General features: G+C 51.1%; 1 protein-coding gene across 1 annotated transcript in view; it reads left to right on the plus strand.

Annotated features, from left to right (window-relative positions):
* LOC104339063 (netrin receptor DCC) overlaps window positions 1-18,368 on the plus strand; it is a 680,511-nt gene that overhangs the window by 494,060 nt on the left and 168,083 nt on the right. Inside the window, exons 10-12 of the mRNA XM_075411440.1 lie at window positions 2,734-2,882; window positions 4,938-5,076; window positions 12,066-12,115. Coding sequence (XP_075267555.1) covers window positions 2,734-2,882; window positions 4,938-5,076; window positions 12,066-12,115 — 338 coding nt within the window. The remainder of the gene's footprint in view (window positions 1-2,733; window positions 2,883-4,937; window positions 5,077-12,065; window positions 12,116-18,368) is intronic.

Below are 18,368 nucleotides of genomic sequence, written 5' to 3' on the forward strand. Positions count from 1 at the left end.
CGCCTGCCCGCTTTCCTTTATCCTTTCTGCTCAGGGAAAGGATGCTGTTGGTTGTAAAAGACGGACTCCAGAAGAAATATGATTTAATGTCTTGTTTTAATGGAATGTAAAGCAGTTCTAGGGCTTCTCTGCTATGTAGAGAAAGAAGAACTTAGGAAAAGATTTAGAACTCAATGCCAGTTTTCATGGGATTATTATTTGACAGAAGGGATCAGGAGAGATTATTAAATGCTTTGTGCGTGCGGAAAATGTCGAGACCTTAAGCACATTAGCCTGCCTGTCAGAAATATTGCAATAAAATGAAAAGGAAAGCTGGGGGCAGGAAAAAAAACCGTTTTAGAAGTATCCACGCTGCACCTAAGCCTGAATCTACAATCTGCCTTTTGTCGGTGAGACGTCCGAGTGCGTCCGTGCGATGCCCAGCTCCGCCGTCCCGGCTCTGCGGGAGGGGACAGCCGGGTCCGGGGAGTGCAGGGCCAGGTGCTCCTTGGCCATCGCTGCTAATATATACTTACAAATATCTTCAGGGTGGGGGTCAGGAGGATGGGGCCAGACTCTTTCCAGTGGTGCCCAGCGACAGGACAAGGGGCAGCGGGCACAAACTGAAGCAGAGGAAGTTCCAGCTGAAGATGAGGAAGAACTTCTTCCCTCTGAGGGTGACGGAGCCCTGGCCCAGGCTGCCCAGGGAGGCTGTGGAGTCTCCTTCTCTGGAGATATTCAAGACCCGCCTGGACAAGGTCCTCTACAGCCTACTGTGGGTTACCCTGCTTGGGCAGAGGTTTGGACTGGGTGACCCACAGAGGTCCCTGCCAACCCCGACCATTCTGTGATTCTGCTCATGGGTTCATGAGAGGGAGCTGGTACCATGAAAATGCCTCAGGACGGGGACGTAGCGTTGCAGAAAGCTTCTTCTAGGAGCCGTAATTCTGTTACCTGCCGCTTGCATGACAGCTTGTGAGTTTGTTTTATGCCAGAGCACGCTCCGTACTGAAAGTAAAAAGGTACTATTTGGTGTTGAATCACAGAATCACAGAATGGTCGGGGTTGGCAGGGACCTCTGTGGGTCACCCAGTCCAACCCCCTGCCCAAGCAGGGTCACCCAGAGCAGGCTGCACAGCACCGCGTCCAGGCGGGGCTTGAATATCTCCAGACAAGGAGACTCCACAACCTCTCTGGGCAGCCTGTTGAGGAGTTTTTCGAAATAACCCTCCGCTTGACCTCTACGGTTTTGCCACAATTGTCGTTCGGTTTCTTTCTTCCGCTGTTGCTCGCGTTGGAGGCGCGGGCACAGGTAAGCTATGGATATCCTCACCTCCCAGCATCTCTTGGGGTTAGGGCCAGCAGAGACGTGCACTGAGTAATTTTCTGGGGAAAAACTGGTAGTTGTAGGAGTTTATTAAGCTTTTTTAGCTGTTTTGCTTTTGGTAAGCGATTTAAGCTGAGACCCAAAAGCGTGGTGTAGTTGATGCGCGATAACTGGCGTTCAGGGTGGAATTGGAGCACTTGAAGACAGTCTGTAGACCAGAAGGTGACCTGGGATGGGTTCCTGAGCAGTTACAAGGGGTGGTTTTGTGTTGTCCTTGGAGGAGTTGGGTGCTTCTTCACCCACCAGCTTGAGCTGGTGGCAAGGCAATCTAAATTTTGCCTTTTAGATGATCTCTGCTTTGGGCTAAACCTGTTACAAACCTCTGTATTTTTGGTTCTGATCAAACTAGATGATAGTTTGAAGGGTGGGATGTTTTAATATTTTTATTGTCATTATTTGGTTTATAAGGTGAGCTTGTTACAGCCCTGTAATTTCTGTAAGTGCTGGGCACCGCACAAACACAGGAATATTATTGCAGAGCAGAACTGCATATTAATACTGGAGCTTATACGAGAGAAGCCTAATTTTTAAGGGCAAATTAAGGTTTGGAGATGCTGAGAGATCTCTGGTCCAGCCCCTGCTCGAAGCAGGTCAGCTCCGAGATCAGCCCAGTCGCCCGGGGCTTTATGCCAAGAGCTACGTGATGTCTTCTGACCAAATCCATCGCCGTGCTACGAGGTTCCTGGGACTTCGAAACGGGGGGACACCAACCCAGAGCCCAGCCTTTGTGGGCTCCCTCCTTCGTTAGAGCCAAGGGCTGCCTGACTAAGCGGTGCCTCGCTGGAAAGCGGCTTTAAGCTGGCGGTTAGCGTGTTGATGGGATGGCTTGGGTTTTGTCGGGCGGTGTGTTGGTGCTCGCCTGGGCGTTCTTCTGATGGCTCCTCTGATGGCAGTCCTTTGCTCCAGCTGGTCTTGGATGATCAGGTTTGCATGGCTCCAGTTTCCTACTACCTCAAGGTAAATGCATCTGTGGCGTGCATTAGGTATTTGTGCTCGTTGTTTCCCAAAAATTCAATTTTAAGATGGAGTCCGTCCACTGAGCCACAGGCACGGGGGTGTAGCCTAGGTGGAGCAACCCTTTTCAGTATTTCACGTGTTCACCATGCGATATCCAGGACAGTCATTCCGCAGGGTTCTTTTCCAGGGGTTTATCATCCCTTTTATCTGGGGTTTCTGAAGCGTACCGTGCTGAATCACAGGATGGTAGGGGTTGGAAGGGACCTCTGTGGGTCATCTAGTCCAACCCTCCTGCCGAAGCAGGGTCACCCACAGCACCGGGCTGGGTCGTCCTGCGCGTGTGGGGCCGGGACGCAGCGGTGGGTGATGGAGGAACGGGGTTTTCACGCCATCCTTTCCTTTCCGTGCAGTGCAAGTTCCCGGGCCGGTGGAGAACCTGCAGGCTGTGTCTACCTCACCTACCTCGATTCTGGTCTCCTGGGATCCCCCAGCCTACGCAAATGGCCCCGTTCAAGGCTACAGGCTCTTCTGTACGGAGACGGCGACGGGAAGGGAGCAGGTGAGTGGTGACCGGAGCAACTCTGCTCCAAATGTGGAGATTTGGTGTAGGCATCTGCAGGTCTTCAGAGCCCTGTGAAGACACAGAGGGAGAGGTTTTACGGGTTAGTCCTCCAGGTTAGGTAAACGTTGCACAGACCAGTGATAAAAGAGCAAATCAAGCAAAATAAATTTCCACCAGTATAAAACGGGTGCAGCGGGTAGAAGGGGCCTCCTGTTGTACATCAACCGTTCCTCAGCTTTACACTGAAATTTCAGAATAATGCCAAAGAGCGTTCAAAGACCCTTTGGTCTTCCCCTTTACATTATGCAAAGCCATCAATATATTAATGGCAGCGTGTAGGTGTGATCTTCGTAGAACGTATATATTTAGTTGCTTCTTGTAACTCCTTCCAGGTAGGAGAGTAAAATATTACAAATCCAGGCTGGAAGTGATGCCTTTTCTCTCCAGACTGACACAGAATCCCAGCATGGTCGGGGTTGGCAGGGACCTCTGTGGGTCACCCAGCCCAACCCCCTGCCCAAGCAGGGTCACCCACAGCAGGCTGCACAGCACCGCGTCCAGGAGGGGCTTGAATATCTCCAGAGAAGGAGACTCCACAGCCTCCCTGGGCAGCCTGGGCCAGGGCTCCGTCACCCTCAGAGGGAAGAAGTTCTTCCTCATCTTCAGCTGCAACTTCCTCTGCTTCAGTTTGTGCCCGTTGCCCCTTGTCCAGTCGCTGGGCACCACTGGAAAGAGTCTGGCCCCATCCTCCTGACACCCACCCTGCAGATATTTAGAGGCATTTCTAAGGTCCCCTCTCAACCTTCTCTTCTCCAGGCTGAACAAGCCCAGCTCCCTCAGCCTCTCCTCGTAGGAGAGATGCTCCAGTCCCCTCCTCATCCTCGTAGCCCTCCGCTGGACTCTCTCCAGTAGCTCCTCATCTTTCTTGAAGTGGGGAGCCCAGAACTGGACACAGGACTCCAGATGGGGCCTTGCCAGGGCAGTGTAGAGGGGGAGGAGAACCTCCCTCGACCTGCTGGCCACATTCCCCTTAATGCAGCAAAAATCAGTGTTTATGCTGTGCACTTGATTGCGTTCCCAACTCTGCCACGAGCTCGTGCTTTCTTGCGGCAGATGAGCAACCTTGCCTTCTGCAGACGGCAAACTTCTCAGGCACTTCAGGGGGCAACAGGCACAAACTGAAGCGGAGAAAGCTCCAGCTGAAGATGGGGAAGAACTTCTTCCCTCTCAGGGTGATAGAGCACTGGAACAGGCTGCCCAGGGAGGCTGTGGAGTCTCCTTCTCTGGAGATATTCCAGCCCCGCCTGGACGCGGTGCTGTGCAGCCTGCTGTGGGTGACCCTGCTTGGGCAGGGGGTTGGGCTGGGTGACCCACAGAGGTCCCTTCCAACCCCTACCATTCTGTGATTCTGTGATTCCTGCTGGCCGTTGAATAAACCAGTATTTAACAGGGATGCAGCAATGGAGAATGAACTCTGTGGGTGGAATATGGCCTGGATAGGTTTTTAGCAAAGAATAGGGTAGGGAAGAAAGCTGAGAGATCCTTTTTTTTTTCCTGACCTGACAGCATGTGATAATTGCAGGCATCAGCAGGCTCGATACCCATGCTTCAGTAGTCTTAAGGGAACTTTTATACCATCCCCATTTTTTCTGTGCTTGCTTTATTTTACTGCCTCCTTTTCTCCAAAATTCCCCTTTGGCTCTTTGGCTTTATTTTCTGCTTTCCCCACCGTGTACCTACGGAGTGGCAACAAATGACTTAACAAAAAAAAACCCAAAAACCCATTTTGTCCTGTGCCCTGAGTAACAAAACACAACTCTGAGGCTCTGAAGTCCCCTCCGTCCCGGAGCCCTGGGCAGGGCTGCGGGCGAGCGCTGAGAGCTGAGCTGTTACAAACCACTCTGTTACAAATTGCTTTTTTTCTAGCAACTTAAATTAAGGATTTAGCTCCCTCCTCAGAGTAAAAAGCTCCCCTCTAACCCACTCGTCCCTTGGCATGGCCATGGCGCTGGTGGTCACGTTTCCCTGTGGTTTGTCATCCCTGTGTGCTAGAACGTGGAGGTGGACGGGCTCTCCTACCGGCTGGAGGGGCTGAAGAAGTTCACCGAGTACACCCTGCGCTTCCTCGCCTACAACCGCTACGGCCCCGGCGTCTCCACCGAGGATGTGACGGTCACCACGCTGTCGGATGGTGAGTGGGGGGACGGAGCGGGCTCGGGGCGGGCGGGCTGCGTCGAGCGGTTGCGGTCGTCGGGCTTTTTCTTCTGCCGCCGTGTTCAGGAAGAGGCAGCAACGAAGAGAGGAGGTCGTTGGGTGTGCAGGATGGAAATCATAGAATGCTTTGGGTTGGAAAGGTTGTTTAGAGGTCATCTGGTCCAACCCTTCTGCCATGGGCAGGGACATCTTCACCCAGATCAGGTCACTCAGAGCCCTGTCCAACCTGGCCTGGGGTGTTCCCAGGGATGGGGCAGCAACCACCAATCTAGGCAGCTTGGACCAGGGTTTGACCACCCTCATGATGAAAAATTTCTTCCTTATGTCTAGTCTAAATGTATCCTCCCTTAGTTTAAAGCCCTTACTCCTTGTCCTGTCACAACAAGCCCTGCTGAAAATATTTTCCTCAAATCAAGGGGTTCGGTACCTGCCTGCAGCGGTACCCGTGGGGCTGATGTTCATCTCAGAATCACAGAATCCCAGAATGGTAGGGGTTGGAAGGGACCTCTGTGGGTCATCTAGTCCAACCCTCCTGCCAAAGCAGGGTCACCTACAGTAGGTTGTAGAGGACCTTGTCCAGGCGGGTCTGGAATATCTCCAGAGAAGGAGACTCCACAACCTCCCTGGGCAGCCTGGGCCAGGGCTCCGTCACCCTCAGAGGGAAGAAGTTCTTCCTCATCTTCAGCTGGATCTTCCTCTGCTTCAGTTTGTAAACTCCATCACGTTTTGTTTAAAGGTGGCACAAAAGGTGTCAACCAAGCTTTTAAAGTGGGATTTATAAACAGTTAATTTTCCTCCTGATGGGAATTTGAACCACCTCTTTATCATTTCTGTTAATAAAGCAATATCATGGAGGTTGGGTGGCCCTGGCCTGGGTTGGGATCACTGATTTAAGGTCATTTTCATGGGGAAAAAATGTTGACTTTTACATGAAGGTATAAAATCAGGGAGAAGCAAGAAATAGGTGGCTGTGGGCTTCAACTTGCTGGGCTTTTCTGCCCTCAGAAGGGGAGCAGAGCGCATTCAGAAACTGGCTGAGGCACCTCAAGCCACATAAAAATTGTGTTTTTCCTTCCCGTGCTGTGGAGTGATGGTAGAGCAACAACATTGGGTGGAGAACCGGGGTGTCGGAGATTTATTCCTTTACATTTGCAAATATTTGTCGGAAATCCTTGACCTCTGGAGGAGAAAGTCGGGGTCAGGAGGAGCAGCGTTTTCATTTGAAGAAGGCTGAGCCCAATCTGCAAGGAGTTGAATTCCAAAATAAAAATGCACCTGGGTGAAGGGCGGCGGAGGAGAGCTGCTGGGAGCCTCTAAAACAGACCCCGTGGAGGGGGCCCGGGGGAACCCCGAGCGAGGGAGCTGCTGAACCCCAACACTGATTTATTCTGCGTTATTCCAGGCTGTATCTTCAGTGGGGTTCATCCACGAGACCCCCCCGGCTCGGTCATTGCACGTTTGACACCTCTGCAAGATTTTTTTCAAGTGCTGCTTACGTCTACCCAGCAAATTCAGTTTTCCCTTGCAATCCAGCCTGGGTCTTGGCAGAATAAATTACTTCACACTTATAATTATAAAAACAAAAGGAAAACAAGTGAAAAATGAATATTTTGCATAATGTATGTAGATTTAATTCGCACCGTGAAGTGTAGAAGTGCGGCCCCATACTCCGCTTTGCTTTTAAATGTCACCCTAAGTGAGAAGGGGAGAGATTGTTATTCATGAGTCTGCAAATTATCCCCCACAAGCGTTTCAAAACGCTTCACCTGTCTGCGAGCGGAAATCGTTGCTAACGAGAAGGTTTGGGTGAGACTATTCCAGAAAACAGGAGTGCGCGGAGGCGCCTTCGTTTTGGGAGTCTGGAAAAAGGTGGTGTTTCTTTTTATTTAAGCAGAAGTCTGGAAAGAAGTCAGTTGGCTGCAGCCTTCCCAGCCTTCCTCTGGTTTTTTTGGAGCAGGCGTAAAAGAAGAGAAAATCCCTTTAGGATATCTAATATGTACTTACAAATCTAATATCTAATATACAAATCTAATATATACTTACAAATATCTGCAGGGTGGGTGTCAGGAGGATGGGGCCAAGCTCTTTCCAGTGGTGCCCAGTGACAGGACAAGGGGCAACGGGCACAAACTGAAGCAGAGGGCAGCTCTGTGGAGAGGGACCTGGGTGTCCTGGTGGACGACAGGTTGAACATGAGCCAGCAGCGTGCCCTGGGTGCCAAGAAGGCCAATGGGATCCTGGGATGCATTAGGAGGAGTGTGAGCAGCAGGTCGAGGGAGGTTCTCCTTCCCCTCTACTCTGCCATGGTGAGGCCCCATCTGGAGTGCTGTGTCCAGTGCTGGGCTCCCCAGTTCAAGAAAGATGAGGAGCTACTGGAGAGAGTCCAGCACAGGGCTTTGAGGATGAGGAGGGGACTGGAGCATCTCTGCTACGAGGAGAGGCTGAGGGAGCTGGGCTTGTTCAGCCTGGAGAAGAGAAGGCTGAGAGGGGACCTTAGAAATGCCTCTAAATATCTGCAGGGTGGGTGTCAGGAGGACGGGGCCAGACTCTTTCCAGTGGTGCCCAGCGACAGGACAAGGGGAAATGGGCACAAACTGAGGCACAGGAAGTTCCAGCTGAAGATGAGGAAGAACTTCTTCCCTCTGAGGGTGACGGAGCCCTGGCCCAGGCTGCCCAGGGAGGCTGTGGAGGCTCCTTCTCTGGAGATATTCAAGAGCCGCCTGGATGCGGTGCTGTGCAGCCTGCTGTGGGTGACCCTGCTTGGGGAGGAGGGTTGGACTGGGTGACCCACAGTGTTCCCTTCCAACCCCTACTATTCTGTGATTCTGTGATTCTGTGACAAAATTGGGAGAAAAGTCCTGCAAACAGGTCTGTCTTTCCTTTCCTCGTGTAAAAATGAAAGGATCATTTTTAAGTCTGCCTTCCTCTTGAGAGAGCGCGTGCTTGAAGGTGATTTTTTTCCACGCCAATCCTTTGCTGTGCAGCATCCGATGCGGTACGTAGCGGCACAAAAAAAAAAAAACCCTGTACTTATAGTTCCTGCAGGTCTGGGGGCAGAATTTTTCCACCAGGCTCCGAGATGTCATCTGTAGCCTGAGAAATGCACCCCAATCAAAGGGATTTAATGGGGCATCTCCACTGCAGGAGGTGCAGACCCCGGAGAGCTTTCACCAGATCGAGGAACAGACTGTATCTTTAATGCTTAATTTTTGGTTGAAAATACAGCTCGGATAATATTTGGCCAAGCCGCGTGCCATTTCAGCAGCGCTTTGAGCTATCACGCTCATGAATTTATCAAAAAACATTTAATCCCAGCAATTGGCAGGCAGTCTTATTTCATGCTTCCTGAGTACTTGATTTAACTGTAATTTATATCCGTAATTATAATATGAATGCTTTTTCTTAAAAGTAGGAAGATTGACATTCAGATTGACACAGGAGACAGCCTGTGAGGTTTTTCAGATGTCAGTAGCCATCCCTGCGTTCGCACGAGAACGGGGGCGAGGAGGAACGGGCTGCGAGGGCGTTCACCGGAGCCACGAGCGTGGATTGACCGGAGATGAACGGCGGCGTGGCTGGGACCCTGGTGGGACCGAGTCCCCTGTACCGCCCTGGTCGCCCAACCTTTTGGCGTCGTGAATTCCTCTAAATACAAATAAATTCTGCATACACCGGCAGGCTGTGCTGCCATTCAGTGAGACCTGGACAGGCTGGAGAGTTGGGCAGAGAGGAACCTGATGAGGTTCAAAAAGGGCAAGGGCAGGGTCCTGCACCTGGGGAGGAACAACCCCAGGCACCAGTACAGGCTGGGGCTGACCTGCTGGAGAGCAGCTCTGTGGAGAGGGACCTGGGTGTCTTGGTGGACGACAGGTTGACCATGAGCCAGCAGTGTGCCCTGGGTGCCAAGAAGGCCGATGGGTTCCTGGGGTGCATAAGGAGGAGTGTGGGCAGTAGGTCGAGGGAGGTTCTCCTCCCCTTCTGCTCTGCCCTAGTGAGGCCCCATCTGGAGTCCTGCGTCCAGTGCTGGGCTCCCCAGTTCAAGAAAGATGAGGAGCTACTGGAGAGAGCCCAGCGGAGGGCTACGAGGATGGTGAGGGGACTGGAGCATCTCTCCTACGAGGAGAGGCTGAGGGAGCTGGGCTTGTTCAGCCTGGAGAAGAGAAGGCTGAGAGGGGACCTTAGAAATGCCTCTGAATATCTTCAGGGTGGGGGTCAGGAGGACAGGGCCAGACTCTTTCCAGTGGTGCCCAGCGACAGGACAAGGGGCAATGGGCATAAACTGAAGCAGAGGAAGCTCCAGCTGAACAGGAGGAAGAACTTCTTCCCTCTGAGGGTGACGGAGCCCTGGCCCAGGCTGCCCAGGGAGGCTGTGGAGTCTCCTTCTCTGGAGATATTCCAGCCCTGCCTGGCCGCGGTGCTGTGCAGCCTGCTCTGGGTGACCCTGCTTGGGCAGGGGGTTGGGCTGGGTGACCCACAGAGGTCCCTGCCAACCCCGACCATTCTGTGGTTCTGTGGGAAACCAGCCAGTTCCGAAAGCTGCTGGTCTGGAGGGAGCAAAAAAGAGACTGAACAGGGCAACTTTGCATGTGGAGCCCCGGCGGGTCGGGGCAGAGCTGGGAGGGGGCTCGGGGCCCGTAGCCGGGGATGCTGGGATCCCCCGAGCTGGACCACCCGCTCTGATGGTGGCTGTCGCTCACCCTGCGTCCTGCCCAGCGGCGAACCTCTGCGACTGGGGATCCCCAGGCTGAGGAGGAGTTTCTGTTTTCCTCGCTGCTCACTTGGCTGTGCCGCTGCCTCCAAACAATCTGAGTTTTCCGAGTATTTTGATTCAAATGCAGTTTTTTTTCTCTTTTTCCTTTCCTTTTTATGATCCGTAGAGCCTTCGTGAAGGAGAACGGTATTAATGTGGGACTTTGCTACCAGTGGGACCCTGCTGTTTAGCCCTTGGGTTTTCTGCTCTTTTGTGGCTTGTATTTAAAGAATTATTTTCTTGTTAGCACTGACAAATGACTTGGCTCTGACTGCCTGAAATCGTTAAACAGCGGCGTGCGCTGAGGATGCTACGAAGAGCGGCACTTTGGGGATTTGTTTATTGACCGCAGACGTGACCAGACAGAGTCCAGCGGAGGAGCCGTCTGACCAGCGCCGCGTGAAGCAATCTGGGGAAAAAAGTACCAGTTGCATCACTCGCTGTGACCCTGCTTCAGCAGGAGGGTTGGACTAGATGACCCACAGAGGTCCCTTCCAACCCCTACTATTCTGTGATTCTGTGACCAGGTGTTTCTCATCGTATTAGTGCCGATTATATTATTTAGAGATTCATAGATGTGAAGGTGAGAGGTGACTCCTCGCTATAGATGCAGCCCGCGTCTTCCAGAGCGCTGGTGCCGCGCTGGTGGTCTCCAGCTGTGGCAGCTGGCAGCTTGGATGGACAGTGTGGACTGTAGGGAGGGTCTAGGTATGGAAACCATACTTAGAGATGACGTAGGCAGCAGCCCCCACTGGGTTCACCTCTATATGGTACATCGAATTTCACCAGCTCGTTCTGGTGGAGTCTCCTTCTCTGGAGATATTCAAGACCTGCCTGGACAAGGTCCTCTACAGCCTGCTGTAGGTGACCCTGCTTCAGCAGGGGCGTTGGACTAGATGACCCACAGAGGTCCCTTCCAACCCCGACCATTCTGTGATTCTGTGGTGAACGTTGTGGCCCAGAAGAAGTGATTTACAGAAATAACTTCTGTGTCCGCCATGCTCCTCGGCAGCGATCTTCAGTGCAGAGTGAAGAAGTTGAAAGAAAGGTGCGCTGGATTTCTAGTGTAGATGGATTCCAGCTCATAGCTCTTTGCTTATTAAATTACTCTTTACAGCCAGAAGTCCCTTCCCTGTTCAGAGAACAATAGATAATAACCCGTGCCCTGAACTTGTTTAGATAAAATTAATTTTATTTGGTCTGTAAGATGTTTGAGCTCTCAGACCATTCTTGTAGATCTTTGCTGAACAAACTGAAGCAGAGGAAGTTCCAGCTGAAGATGAGGAAGAACTTCTTCCCTCTGAGGGTGACGGAGCCCTGGCCCAGGCTGCCCAGGGAGGTTGTGGAGTCTCCTTCTGTGGAGATGTTCAAGCCCTGCCTGGACGCGGTGCTGTGCAGCCTGCTGTGGGTGACCCTGCTTGGGCAGGGGGTTGGACTGGGTGACCCCCAGAGGTCCCTTCCAACCCCGACCATTCTGTGAAGATGGAAACCCCACCCTGAGTCAGAACCATTTGTTTGATTGAAGGTTGTGGGTGCCAGGCCATCTCACGAACGCCTGGTGAGGCATCTTTGTGAGACCCTGTGTTGAATGGCTGTTAGTCCCGTTGAGGAATTATCAAAAAAATATCCAAAGTATATTTGTTGGAATGGATAGAACAAAGATGAGCTGTATAAAACTGGCTGTGGATTATAGTGTGTATGATAAGGAGAGCCTAAATGTAAACCATTGTTTTATAAATAATATCTAATGACAAAGTGTCTTTTCTCTTTGGCCCTTGGGCATCCCTGTAAAAAGGGGTGCCACTGAGAGAGGAATACCCTGCTCAGTCTGTATGTAACAGAAATGTTCTGAAAAGTGCTTCAATAAATAAAAGCTGGAGAAATCGCGACATGTTTTTGTTGATTTCTGACCAGGCTGATCACAAATGACTGAATTCAGGTAGCTGGCCTCACTGCAGGATGCTGCTGTTTCAAGGGCTTACTATCAGGGCTACGAAAAAGGGGCAGAAATGAGCAGCTGCGTTTATTTTTCCCTCTCCTTAGGGGACCTCTGAAGTGCCACCTGGATTAGCTGCGCGGCCGTGACCAGATTGTAAACTAGGTGTAAAATCTGCCCTCTCCTCTTTCCGACGAGAGAAATATTTGATGTAACCTGTGCCGACTGCGACGCTAACGGCAACGTTTCCCATTTTCTCTTTGCTCTTCTTCCCTTGCAGTGCCCAGCGCCATGCCTCAGAACGTCTCCTTGGAAGTGGTGAACTCCAGGGTAAGTCCGCCCCGTGCTCAGCACCTCCTGGCACCGCGATCGCGGCCGTCTGCGTCGGTGTTCCTGCTTCGTGGGGCTTTTTCGTGTACAAAGAGACCCAGGCTGCCTTTTGCAGAAGGTTCCCTTCGCTTGTCCAGGAGATCGCGTTAAAATAAAGAACTGGAACGCCCCAAAAATTACATTAAAGAGAGGCAGTGATTTTTCCAGAGAGGCTTCAGCCACAGCAGTGTCCCTTCAGCTCAGGTGAACAAGCCGAAACCGTTCCCTGGTTGCAGATGAACATCTGCGATGAACGTAACTGCGCGTTGAGTCGGTGAAACGATCTCGGGGACTGACGAGCAGCAGAGCTGCTCCTGGGGGAACGAGGGGAGGGAGAGAAGTGTCTTAGTGGTGGGTTGTGGGCACCATGTACGGGTAGGTCTGTTGTAGCCTTGCTTATTCTACGAAATGTGTTTGTTTTCTTCTGAAAGGTGCGTTTCTACCTCTTGAATCCAGTGCTTTCCATCTTAAAAAAGTCTAACGTGTCACCGATGAAGTGGGTTGATACTATTTCATAATATAATATTGCACATAATAGGTCTTAATTATGTTTACTGCTTGTTGAGTGCGATTTTTGAATATATCCTGAAAACGGTTTCGATTATTTCGTTCTATTCATTCCTGCTCTTTACTGGAACTCCATAAGCTTTCATTCTGTAGCTGATTTTAATGATAGACCCATTTGGACATGGAAAAGCTCTCCCCTGAGAGCACGAAAGGCACAACCCCCACCTCCCCACCCAGTAGCATCCCATCAGGATGTCCCCTTGGGTCTTTGGAGGTTTCCACTTGCACAGCTCCCAAGGAGTAGGAGCCCCAAGCTCGCTGACGAGGATAAACTGCAGTTTAATGATCATTTATATAATTCCTAATTTTCTGGGAACGCCCAGCAGCTGTCAGTTTGATCTTTCTCTTCCACTGCTCCTTTTAATGACATCAAACGTATATTCTGATTATTTTCTTTTTTTTTAACGCACCCAACTCCGGTTACTTTTCAATTCCTCTTACGCGTAGCGCCCAAAGGGCATTGATGTCTTGGCACATCTTGTTCCGACCCGCTGTGTTTACTACTTCTTGCTTATTCTCGAGGTAAAATGTCACAGAGCAGCTGATCGCATTCGGTGACCTTTTGTGGCGATCATTTGCATTTAAAGTACTGAGAAGAAAAATAGAAAACGAGCTGCGGGGTGCGGTGCTGCATGGGATGGTGTGCGGGTGCTCCTGCCTTGAGACGCGTTACTGCATTATTGGCGCTTACAGAGGGAGGTGGTTGATACAGATGGGAAAAGGAAGGGGACCTTGGAAATGCTTCTAAATATCTGCAGGGTGGGTGTCAGGAGGACGGGGCCAGACTCTTTCCAGTGGTGCTCAGCGACAGGACAAGGGGCAACGGGCACAAACTGAAGCAGAGGAAGTTCCATGAGCCAGCAGTGTGCCCTGGCTGCCAAGAAGACCAATGACATCTTGGGGTGCATATGAAGAGGAGTGTGGCCAGCAGGTCGAGGGAGGTTCTCCTTCCCCTCTACACTGCCCTGGTGAGGTCCCATCTGGAGTACTCTGTCCAGTTCTGGGCTCCCCAGTTATAGAAAGATGAGGAGCTACTGGAGAGAGTCCAGCGGAGGGCTACGAGGATGATGAGGGGACTGGAGCATCTCTCCTAGGAGGAGAGGCTGAGGGAGCTGGGCTTGTTCAGCCTGGAGAAGAGAAGGCTGAGAGGGGACCTTAGAAATATTTATAAATATCTGCAGGGTGGGTGTCAGGAAATGAAGCAGAAGAAGCTCCAGCTCAACCCAAGGAAGAACTTCTTCCCTCTGAGGGTGACGGAGCCCTGGCCCAGGCTGCCCAGGGAGGCTGTGGAGTCTCCTTCTCTGGAGATATTCAAGCCCCACCTGGACGCGGTGCTGTGCAGCCTGCTGTGGGTGACCCTGCTTGGGCAGGGGGTTGGACTGGGTGACCCACAGAGGTCCCTTCCAACCCCGACCATTCTGTGAAGAAAGGGTGGGCTGTTCCTCAGTCTCGCCCCTACCCACCGTGGTCAGCGGCCATCAGTATGTTCCGAGTCACAGAGCACTGAATGTTGGAAGTCTTGGTGAGATGTTACTTTGCAGATGTACGTGCTGCGTTGGCCAAAGATGGATTTCTATGTTCATCTGAGTGTCTGGCTGAACTGCGTTGTGCGGGGCGGCTGTTTCGTGGCAGACAGGAGAAATGGGTCTCAGTCCTCCTCTGCATGACCAGTGATACCCATGTACGCCGGCAAACCTCGATAAAGCTTGAATGGAATTTCAATATTTACAGCTACTTAATTTGGAACAACACATACAGAAATAATGAGCTAGACTTGCTAAATCGTACGGAATAAAGAAGTTTTTCAAGCAGAACGATCGGCTTCACAGACCATGCCCCAAAATACCTTTGCTGGTTCTTTTGCAGTACAAAGCTTGTGGCGACTGCGGTTGAGGCACCACGAAACTCCAAAGGTTGGAAAGAGCTGCATGCAGTCTCCCACTCTTGTAAAAGACTTCAATAACCCAGAATATTATATTTCTGCATTCCGTTTTTTATCGTGTTCTTGCTTTTCTTCCGTCTTGGCAGCAGTCGGAATTAATTTGATTAAAGGCTTATAATTCACAAACTGATTAAATCAAAACAAATAACTAAATAACCCACGTCGCAGGGTAACTGGATTTGAGTAGTGCACAGAAGGGCCCAAAGGCTGGCCTTGGCAGTTCCCAGAATTATTTAAAATTTTATCTCTAGCTTAATAAGACTTCTCTCTTTATGCTATTTTTCTTTGGCGGTGGCAGATCTATTAATTTAATAACATCACGGAGATGGCCAGGCGAACGGAAGATGCTTGATATGAATTACTATTAGCATGATTATTGCTTAATATCGATGACGGTCCGTGACTGGAGCCCTCGCTCAGGTCAGAATTGATAACGGTGACGAGGACTGTGGCAGAAATTCAGTTCCTTGCCTAAAAGGTTTCGCTGTGAAACGCGACGCGGGAGTGGTGGGGACAAGTCAGCGGGCGATTCCGTAGCAGAAGCTGTCAAGATGCGTAGGGTGCCTACACGGGCTTAACGAGCGGTAGGTGATCACTACCCCAACTGGCCTCTTGGGAGTAAACGGCCAAGACTTTCTTGCACGAAACGAATCTGTTTCAAAACTTTCTGCGTCGCTTGGGGTTCTTCTGGATTTTCTTCTCGTGTAAATGAATCATAGGTGTCCAGTTGAGCAAGAGAGCGCGGTGATGGCAGGGGTCGGCGCGCATCCGCGTGTCTCTGTCGGCGTTAAATTCTATGCGTGAACCAAATTCAGCAGGAAAACCAAAAATGCCCCTTTTTTTCTCCTTGCTTTTTGCATGACGTGGATTATTCCTAATAAGAAACAAGATTTCTTTCAGATAGCTTCTGCTTGAAAATATCCTCCTTTGCTGAAGTAAAGGGACATGTGCAACAATTAAGAGGTGAACAGAGTCTTGTCCGAGCGATATCGGCGTCACTTCTGGCAGAAACAGGGTGGCAATTCCCACTTTTTGATGGAGGAGGTCAAAAACGGGGAAACATTTTCATAGCAGGCATTTAGAAAACGAAAGAAGTGTAAGACGTGTAATTCTAAGCTAAACTGATTCTTGAAAGTTGTATCTTTCAAAAAGTAACATTTTTTTAAAAAAACTTTAACCTGTTAAGAGAATAAGGAGATTTGCACTTTGCTGTAGCTCTGGGAACAGCAACAAAACCCAAGATATTCTCATTTTGAGGAACCTGATGAAATTCAGCAAGGGCAAGGGCAGGGTCCTGCAGCTGGGGAGGAACAACCCCAGGCACCAGTACAGGCTGGGGCGGACCTGCTGGAGAGCAGCTCTGTGGAGAGGGACCTGGGTGTGCTGGGGGAAGACAGGGTGACCATGAGCCAGCAGCGTGCCCTGGGTGCCAAGAAGGCCAATGGGATCCTGGGGTGCATCAGGAGGAGTGTGGGCAGCAGGTCAAGGGAGGTTCTCCTTCCCCTCTGCTCTGCCCTGGTGAGGCCTCATCTGGAGTCCTGTGTCCAGTGCTGGGCTCCCCACTTCAAGAAAGATGAGGAGCTACTGGAGAGAGTCCAGCAGAGGGCTACGAGGATGAGGAGGGGACTGGAGCATCTCTCCTACGAGGAGAGGCTGAGGGAGCTGGGCTTGTTCAGCCTGGAGAAGAGAAGGCTGAGAGGGGACCTTAGAAATGCCTCTAAATATCTGCAGGGTGGGTGTCAGGAGGATGGGGCCAAGCTCTGTTCAGTGGTGCCCAGCGACAGGACAAGGGGCAACGGGCACAAACTGAAGCAGAGGAAGCTCCAGATGAACCTGAGGAAGAACTTCTTCCCTCTGAGGGTGACGAAGCCCTGGCCCAGGCTGCCCAGGGAGGCTGTGGAGTCTCCTTCTCTGGAGATATTCCAGCCCCGCCTGGACGCGGTGCTGTGCAGCCTGCTCTGGGTGACCCTGCTTGGGCAGGGGGTTGGACTGGGTGACCCACAGAGGTCCCTTCCAACCCCGACCAGTCTGTGATTCTGTGATTTGAGGAGACTTTTTGTCTTCCTTTGAGCTCGTTTCTCCCACCCTGTTCAAGAACCCGCATGAAGGCAACTCCTGGTGGCTGTTTAGGTATTTGTTTACTTCTTTACTTCTTCGCTTTAAATATTGATGCATTTTTACTTTCGGTAATTTTTTAAATACTAGTTGCTAATTAGCAAATCTGAAGTGCATAAATAGCAATAGATTTATCTAATTAAAACTGTGTGTAACTTTATTTCTCCTTCCCTTTTTAGAAGACAGAGTAAAGTGAAGCAGTAATTGGTAGTAACTGTGGAAGCAGAGTTCCTTTGGTTGTACTTAGCAGCGATTTAATTTGGGGTTGTGGTTCCACTGCGATGAACAGGGATTGCTCCTGGGCTACAGGGATGATGAGGGGACTGGAGCATCTCTCCTACGAGGAGAGGCTGAGGGAGCTGGGCTTGTTCAGCCTGGAGAAGAGAAGGCTGAGAGGGGACCTTAGAAATGCCTCTAAATATCTGCAGGGTGGGTGTCAGGAGGATGGGGCCAAGCTCTTTCCAGTGGTGCCCAGCGACAGGACAAGGGGCAACGGGCACAAACTGAAGCAGAGGAAGCTCCAGCTGAACATGAGGAAGAACTTCTTCCCTCTGAGGGTGACGGAGCCCTGGCCCAGGCTGCCCAGGGAGGCTGTGGAGTCTCCTTCTCTGGAGATGTTCAAGCCTCGCCTGGCCGCGGTGCTGTGCAGCCTGCTGTGGGTGACCCTGCTTGGGCAGGGGGTTGGGCTGGGTGACCCACAGAGGTCCCTTCCAACCCCGACCAGTCTGTGATTCTGTGAGGACTTTTCATCAGGTAGTTAAGGGTCTGAGAACATAACCAGTAACATTCTCCTGGGTAAAATCAAGAGTCCTGTAATAAATCTGGGGTTTTTTGTCATTTCTTTTGTTTGTGTGTGTTTGTATATATAGATAAAAAAAATCTTCATGGTCGTTACGCCCCGTAATGTTTGCAGAATCCTACCGCAATGTGCTGTTTATGAGATTTTTAAAACACCTAGAAATAAGCTGCAGGAAGAGTTACTTTTAATCATTAGTTCACATGAAGAGAACACAGGGTTTGTACAGATTTAGCAAAGGTGACGGTGGCTTAAGCTGCTGTAGCTGTGGATCATAGACCAGAATTCCGTGTTTGCAACAGTTGGCTGCGTATTATCCGCAGCCCTTTCCAGCGTGAGTAACTGGATCGTTCACCGTTCACTGAGCAAAGCCATCCCCTGCTTTTTGCCCCTTCTTTTTGTGGTCAGTTATTCCTAGCGAAGTCTCGGCAGCGATGCAGAAGCGTGTTTTACTGTCAGGAGAGGTAGGCTAGCGGGCGCCAGGACCTGCACCCCTAACAAATCACGGAGAATCACAGAATCACAGAGTAGTAGGGGTTGGAAGGGACCTCTGTGGGTCACCCAGTCCAACCCCCTGCCCAAGCAGGGTCACCCAGAGCAGGCTGCACAGGACCTTGTCCAGGCGGGGCTTGAATATCTCCAGAGAAGGAGACTCCACAACCTCCCTGGGCAGCCTGGGCCAGGGCTCCGTCACCCTCAGAGGGAAGAAGTTCTTCCTCCTCTTCAGCTGCAACTTCCTCTGCTTCATTTTGTGCCCATTGCCCCTTGTCCTGTCGCTGGGCACCACTGAAAAG

Source organism: Opisthocomus hoazin, chromosome Z (genome assembly GCF_030867145.1).
Source record: "Opisthocomus hoazin isolate bOpiHoa1 chromosome Z, bOpiHoa1.hap1, whole genome shotgun sequence".
Classification (NCBI taxonomy): Eukaryota; Metazoa; Chordata; class Aves; order Opisthocomiformes; family Opisthocomidae; genus Opisthocomus; species Opisthocomus hoazin.